Genomic DNA, 7,518 nt, shown 5'->3' on the forward strand with positions numbered 1-7,518 from the left:
TAGCTAGGGAAATGATACTATACTTTATTCATCAGTCAAAGATTGTTTACATATAGATTACAATCAATTCCAATCCTTGAATCAAGAGATTTTAGGAAACTTTACAAAAGAAAATCTACACTAAATAAAAAAGAAAAGAATCAACTATCCAACAGTGTTTATAAGGAAAGGATCCACCCTCATGCACTTCACCGTTAGAGAGAAATAGAACAAAACAATTAACTGTCTTTTTCTTTCTTTTGACGCTAAACAACTGTCTATCACACTTGTGGTGCAGAACTTCTAAAAGAAAAAACCACGAACTATTAAGTCAACACGTCATTACTGATTACTCTAACAATGTACGGTTGCAACAAAGGGACACGTCTTTTTCCCCTTCCCCTTAATTATCTGAGCTTCAACTCTCTAAACCTTGCCAATCATGAATTGCTGTGATTAAAAACCAAAACTAGGACACGGCTTGAGTAATTCACTTTGAGCTGTGAATAATGCAAAGCCTTCATAGAAAGCTCATTTTTCATGAACGAGGGGGCAATACTCAGGGTACCACATGTTTCCTCTGACATACTCCAAAGTATCCTCCTGCAATGAAGCCAAAGCAAACAACCACAAGGTCAGCAGCAGCAGAATGAGTAAAACAAGGTTATCATTAACATCAGAACCATATATAGTATAACATCAGAACCATATATAGTATAACATCAGAACCATATATAGTATAACATAAGAGATATGATCAATTTTGCAATGGACTCTTTCTAATCTTGGTCGGTTCACTCTCCACTGATAGAATACAAATTATACAAGTCGACCCAACCAGATTATGCAATGTATGATCAGTGAGTAATATGAAAGTTTCCATACTTTTGACATATGTTCAAGTTCTTTGGACCCAACAGCACCCTGTCCTTCAGCTATCCCTTCAGCAACGGCGGCACGTAGAACAGCAGCTCCAACTTCGGCTGTAACATTTCGTATACTGCAGTACAAAAGTAGAACTAATTTATCAGCTTCCACACACAACTATATACATCCATACCATTTTTTTCTTTTAAAGATTTGGGTACACGTTTTCTTAACGATATAATAAAACATACTTTTGTTACATGGTACCAAACTTGGATCAAGATCCTAATACAAGTGTGTCTAAGCAAATTGATTTTTATTTCTCTGAAGTAGTTCAGAAATGTACTGTGGAAGAGGAAAGCCATGAGAAAACAAAAATCAAATGATAACAAGGAAAAAATGGAGCAATACCAATCAATGGATGGATACAAGATTCCTTTTTTGATGTCTTCCTCTAACATGTATGAAGCAAGGCTGTGAGAATGACAGTATGTTAATCTTAACAAAAAAAAATAATATGCACTTCATATAATTTTAGAAGAAATGTGCTGAAGGTATAGTGTAGAGCCTGTTGCAAGGGAGAGGGACTGCCATCTATGATAATATTATATATTACATTTCAAAATTAAAATCCCCACCCAGCATGCATTACTTGGCTAGAAAAAGAACTTATAAAAATCAAGACATGAGAGAAAGTTTCACAGGAATGAGGTAGAAAACAGACAAAATGATTAGACAATACAGGAGGTCAGAGTGCTAAATTGTTACACATTATATCATGCCCTACAAACATCAAACAAGATAATAAACTAAACTTCTACTGGCGCGGGATTATACCATTCAGATGCCGCCTGCACCATTCCATCTGTTATAAGTCGAGCACCAGACAGAAGTGATCCCAAGCCAATCCTGAAATGGAAGGTTACAATAAAAAATCACCCCGGCATTTTCATTCAGAGCATGATTAATGAAATTTAGAAGCCCACACCCTACCCTGGAAACAGATACATGTTGTTGGCTTGATTTACATGGCCAACTCTTCCATCTCCTGCACAAAAATTAATTTGGAGGTAATGATAATACGTGATAATGAACAAATCAACCAAACTTTGTACCAACAAGATGCATATCCTAACTAGCCTCCATGTCTAAGAAATATATGAAAATGACAAGATACTTCAAAGCCAAAAAAATCATATTAAGAGGTAATTACCAAGATCAACATTTTCAGAAGGGCTTCCACTGGCAAACACTATGTTTTCTCCAGCATGATTAAATGCATCAATAGCAGTGCACTCAGCTGTACCAATAACAACAAAAAATATCAAAATGAAAAACATGTACATAATCAAGCAATTTTGAGTGCTGAATAAACTTTGTACAAACAGACCATTCATAGTGGGATTAGACATGGCAAAGATAGCCGGTTTTGTTGAAACAGATTCTCTCATTGCCTTAAGAACCTGAGTTGAATCCCAACGATTAAAATAAAGAAACCCAATTACTGTGAAATGAATGGTGTAAAATCCAAGGATGTCTAAGCATGTCATTTTAAAAAATGTCTATTGCTTTTAATTGTTTAATGCACTTCACCGAGGAAGAAGACAATGTCAGAGTGGTATTATAAAAGGTAATTACCTGCTCATTAAAAATACCACCAACCCCAGACAATCCAAGCAGCGCATGTGGCCTAACCTTCTTAACCTAAAGATAATTGGCATCAATAGTTACAGCATGCACATGAACAAGTATGCATGTCTTTAAATTTGCATTATTAAAGTACTTCTTATATAAACAAGTATTTTTATGCTAACAATTTGTTGTCCATAAGTATAAGACTAAAGCCAATGGAGTTTTCCTTGAGCAATATCAGTATCATTACCACATCAATAATACTGGCACCCTCTGCAAGCCCTTCTAGGTCTCTTGGACTTTTAGCAAATGGAACTGCAGCTGGATCTATATTACTCCTTTCTGTTGTGATGAGACCCTGAATTCAAGCACTATGCCATTACAGACAAACTTAAATGATGCATCATATCAACAACTTTAAAGTTAAGTAACAGAATCCAAAACCAGGGATGCCAAATAATAAACTAAGACAATATGACAAAGGAGAACATTTGGATTAAAAATGTTTTGTCAATAATCATGAAGTAACAAAATTATACAGGATTATGATGGATGATGATTATGGGGGTGCTACAACTTGAAGCTCTAATAATGCAACTGTACAAGGAGAGAGTGAAAGCATACATCTTTATCAAGTAAAAAAAATTGACTTTTTGCTTCGGTTTCACTGCACCCTGACATCTTTGAAACGGCCTGGACAGCCATGTTAAGAACCCCAAGCCCTGCGCTGCAAGTTAGACAAAAAAACATATCATGTAAGGCAGGATCGAGCAGTATTTTGGCAGCCATGTTAGGCAGAAAGTAGCGAAAACAAGGAGTGTGATAGAACAATAAAACAAACTGAACACCAAATAATGATTACATGACAATTAGTTTTGCAAGTACCTTCCAGCTCCAACGATAACTATCTTTTGTTTCGCAAAATCAGATAATGGTCGACCTTGGGCTCTTACAGTTCCCAGTAATCCAGCAAGTGCAACACCAGCTGTGCCCTATTGGACAAGGAAAATGATGGCAAATCAAAGTTTCAGCAGTTACTTAAGGACACAGCCCATTACTTAACTGCTTGAACATGTATATCACATTATCACCTGTATATCATCATTGAACATGCAAAACTTTTGGCGATATCGTTTGAGGGTTTCAAAAGCCCACTTCATTTGGAAATCCTCAAACTGAAAAATTATTCATTGTCAATCAGTTACTAATTTAAACCTCAAGAGCATGTTCTAAAAGAAACGCAAACCTGAACAATAGCCTTCGGCCATCGTGCATGAACAGCTTCCATGAATTCATCCATAATCGAAAGATACTCTTCACCTTCCAACCTAGGTTGTCGAACTCCTAAATCTGTCACATGAAAATCATGTCAATACACACACTGTAAAATGCGAGGAATTAGCATGTTTGCTTTCTTCTTTCTCAAGAGACCAACAAAAGTGGCAGAGTCATTATAAAACCACGTAATCTAGGATGCTGAAGAAGACGAAACCTCCCTCAGTTTATAAAGCAAGTATGTCCACAGAAAATGAAAGATGAGACAATACAACCAAGAAATAAGCAAACAAAATATCTAACAGAACGAATTTTACTTACAAAGGCGATCATCAAGTAGCTCTTGATTGTTTGTTCCGACATCCAGCATGATTGGAAGTATCTGCCATAATTGGGAAAAAAGCATACAGCATAAGTTAAAGAGAGAGTTACTGGCCTTAACAGGTTTCAGTTAAAAATGAAAACATAATTAAAATAAAATTATAATCTAAAACTAATAATTTAAATTTGTAATATATAAATTAAAATACACTCAGAATGCACAAGTTGGGGGAAAATTATAGGACAAAGAAACACATACTCTTTTTGGGTTGATACCGGCAGCTGCAACATACATATCAAGTTTTCCTATAGGTATTCCAATGCCCTGAACTCCAAGGTCACCTAACCCAAGAATACGACTACCATCTGTCAAGACAATCATGTCTACCTGCAAAGAGAAACATGATGATTAAGACCAACACTAATAAATGAATAACACAATCCAGGAAGAAGAATATAACTTAATGAACCAAAAATCTTATAAATTGCAACAAGCCATATAGTCACATAACACTGCATCCACTAACCGGACATTTACCAATGCAGTCACATAAAGTCATTCAAAGGTAAATACCTAAATCATTTCTATAAATTTGAAAATAAGTACCAATTTTATGTATGGCAGTTGCTTAGACAGTACAAGAGGACATATTTTAATAAAGAAAGAAGAATAAAACAAACTAACCTCCTCTATATTTCCTATTTTCACCTACTCCCCTTATATTTTATAAACCCAATACTTCCACGCACCTTACTCTAGCTTGGTATATTTGCGAAAATTCAAAAGAATAAGAATATAAAAAGAAGGTATAGCAAGAAACATGTCCAACAGAAGTCCTCAACACCACTAATAAAACAGAAAATATTTGGTGAAACTAAATGGATCCATAATAAAAAATGCAAGATCCTGCTCATTTGAACTTCAGTTCATCTCTCAGCAAGTTAAAATTTTACTAAATTCATCGACAGAATTAAAGTAACTGCAGAATTTGTTATGTTCTGTGAGAGATGTGATTAGAAGCTTCTTCTAGCTTCCACTGCACCTCAGCATAACTAACTCAGTAAGTATATGCTGGAAGATTCCTATAGAAGCTTCTCTTAGCTTCCATTGTCACCTCAGCATAACTAACTTAGAGTTAGTTATGACAAGGTGTAGGTTAAGTCACTTTGTTGTGTATGATTAGGATGTCTATATAAGTCCTAATCTACTTTGTAACAAACCCAGAAAATCAATAACAAAACTTCAAAAGCAAATGAATCAATATTCTCTCTCTTTTCTCTTATCTTTCATGTTCCAACTCTCACAAACTTGAAAAACACTAGGTAGATGTTCCAACCCTTAGAAGGTAGGAGTGAAAAGATAAAGGTCACTTCCATTTCAATTATGAACGAAAAGAAAAAGGATACAGTATTTATTAAGACCAATTCAATACCTGGGGAGCTGGCCAGTTATAGATCATTGACATCATCTCTCCTTTATCTTTGGAACTAAAATACATTCCACGCGGGCGTCTATATAACCCGCAATAATTTTGACACACTAAACCAACTGTAGGAGTATAGATTATAGGAGCAAATTCTTTGATGTTGTCAATAAGAGCCTAAACAGAACCAACGTTGACAGCATAAGAATCATTTAAAAATAAATATTAGCATATTTTCACACAATAACAACCCAATTTCATCATCAAACTCACTCTATAGTACAGAGTCTCATTCCTGTCATGCAGTCTATTTAAACTCCTCCATTTGGATAAGGAAACAACATCATCCAATTGGCCATGGGTATTCTTCTCCAATGATCTATACGAGCTCACTGGAAAATTAACATAACAATAAGTTATAGCTATCAAACATTCAAAATTAAAAATAAACATGAACATAATCACATTAACACTGTACATAACACAATTTTAAGATAGCCAACAATTGCTGAGATTGAAGAACATATAAAACTTACTAAAACGATCATATTGCTCCTGAAATGAAATGATACGAGGCGGAAGGAGTCCTCGAAGCCCTAATCGATCCCTCTCTGTTAAAGGGAATCCAGTATCCTACATTTTAGGATTGAAAACAGAAATTAGATATTTTAAAAAAATGAAAACATAAACAGAGAAACAGATTTAGAGCGTTCTGAAAAGTAGTACGAAATGGGAAATGAAATGGAAGATGAAGATAATGAACCTTGTTGAACCAAGGATCATGAAGAATATCAGCACCGCGCTTATGAACCATACACGGAGCAGGAATCGCCGTCGAGAACAACCGTGATCCTGACGCAGCGAATCGCGTGAGCTTCCACATTCTTCGAAATTCTTCGAAAATTTTCAAAACCGTAATCGATAATCGAAACTCAAATCAACTACACCAAAATCAAAATGAAGTTAAAATCCAATGCTACTTCATTTCTTTAAGAAAATTCTCAGTGGTGAGAAGTAGCACCTTTTTGAGGAGAAATTTTTTGTAGGTGACAACCGAGATAGGGTTATTGGAGAGAGAGCGCGAGAATTTATAGTGTGAGAAGCTTTCTCTCTCTAACTTTCTCTCTCTTTATTTGTTTGTTTCCTGTTTCTTGTTGAGCGGGTTGAAAGAAACAGTTTGAATCAGTTGTTGCAGGTGTTACCCGATTTAGATCCGGGCAGCGTGGAAACATGGAAAATGGGCGTAAGAGGAAACTGCCCGATGAGATCCGGGCAGAGGATAGTAGGGTCAAAGTAATTCGATGGTGACTAACCAAAAATAATGATTTTAATAATGCCTACTTCCCTTTTTCTTTCCCGTCATTAATATTTGATAGTATTAATATCCATGTTTAAAATGAATTGTCAAACATTTTTTTTTAATTTTTTAAAAATGTCAAATGTATAACTTATGGTAGTATATTTGCTCAAAAAATAAACTTAGGGGAGAGTTGAATTGACCTATAGTACTAAAAGAATTTTTTTGTTGTTATTAAATTTATTAAAAATTTTGTATTTTTTATTACTATTACAAAAAGTGTAATATTGTATATTATATTTGTGAAACATGGAGTCTACTTCTGTTTATGGTTGTAAAGATACTGGATAGTGGATTTTGCTGGATTAGTGAAAAAGACAGAAATAATTTTTCTTAACTTTTCGACTAGTGTGTAGGAGTAAGTGGAATACACCGGTTCTTTATCAAATATTGGAGGGACAATTTTCTCCTTGATTGTCATGACCTAACCAAATTTTTCATAGACATATTCCATAGACCACATGTGATAAAACAGATGAAGCATGAGCATTGGTGCGAGTTGGGCGACCTAGGTCCAATCGGGAGACTAAAAAGTGCGGTCGCTCGATACTCTAGCAATTCTTTAAGCATGCTTTTGCCAAGAGTTGTTTCTTTACATGCCCAAAAAAATTCATCACAATCCACAATCCCTAAAGCTTGAGTTCTGGAAAGGGTGAAGTGATT

General features: G+C 35.2%; 1 protein-coding gene across 1 annotated transcript; it reads right to left on the bottom strand.

Annotated features, from left to right (window-relative positions):
* LOC127127125 (NAD-dependent malic enzyme 59 kDa isoform, mitochondrial) lies at window positions 1-6,821 on the bottom strand. The gene is made up of 20 exons (XM_051056246.1): window positions 6,520-6,821; window positions 6,262-6,439; window positions 6,035-6,131; window positions 5,772-5,890; window positions 5,508-5,675; window positions 4,334-4,462; window positions 4,075-4,135; window positions 3,725-3,828; window positions 3,570-3,653; window positions 3,364-3,470; window positions 3,103-3,205; window positions 2,729-2,836; window positions 2,485-2,550; window positions 2,237-2,309; window positions 2,060-2,146; window positions 1,840-1,894; window positions 1,684-1,755; window positions 1,258-1,320; window positions 865-979; window positions 1-582 (listed from the first exon to the last, which is right to left on the bottom strand). The coding sequence occupies exons 2-20, from the start codon at window positions 6,379-6,381 to the stop codon at window positions 511-513; spliced, it is 1,803 nt and encodes a 600-aa protein (XP_050912203.1). The 5' UTR covers window positions 6,382-6,439; window positions 6,520-6,821; the 3' UTR covers window positions 1-510.
* Window positions 6,822-7,518: the final 697 nt, after the last annotated feature.

The sequence above is a fragment of the Lathyrus oleraceus genome, chromosome 3 (assembly GCF_024323335.1).
Source record: "Lathyrus oleraceus cultivar Zhongwan6 chromosome 3, CAAS_Psat_ZW6_1.0, whole genome shotgun sequence".
NCBI lineage: Eukaryota > Viridiplantae > Streptophyta > Magnoliopsida > Fabales > Fabaceae > Lathyrus > Lathyrus oleraceus.

What these genes read in the sequence shown, in the direction of transcription:
- LOC127127125 (XM_051056246.1), bottom strand. Translation starts at nt 6,381, where the DNA reads ATGTGGAAGCTCACGCGATTCGCTGCGTCAGGATCACGGTTGTTCTCG. An exon ending in GCTACTTGATGATCGCCTTT is followed by an intron (nt 3,829 to 4,074) that starts GTAAGTAAAATT and finishes TTCATGTGACAG; the next exon opens with ATTTAGGAGTTCGACAACCT. An exon ending in TTGTATCCATCCATTGATTG is followed by an intron (nt 980 to 1,257) that starts GTATTGCTCCAT and finishes TTTGTACTGCAG; the next exon opens with TATACGAAATGTTACAGCCG.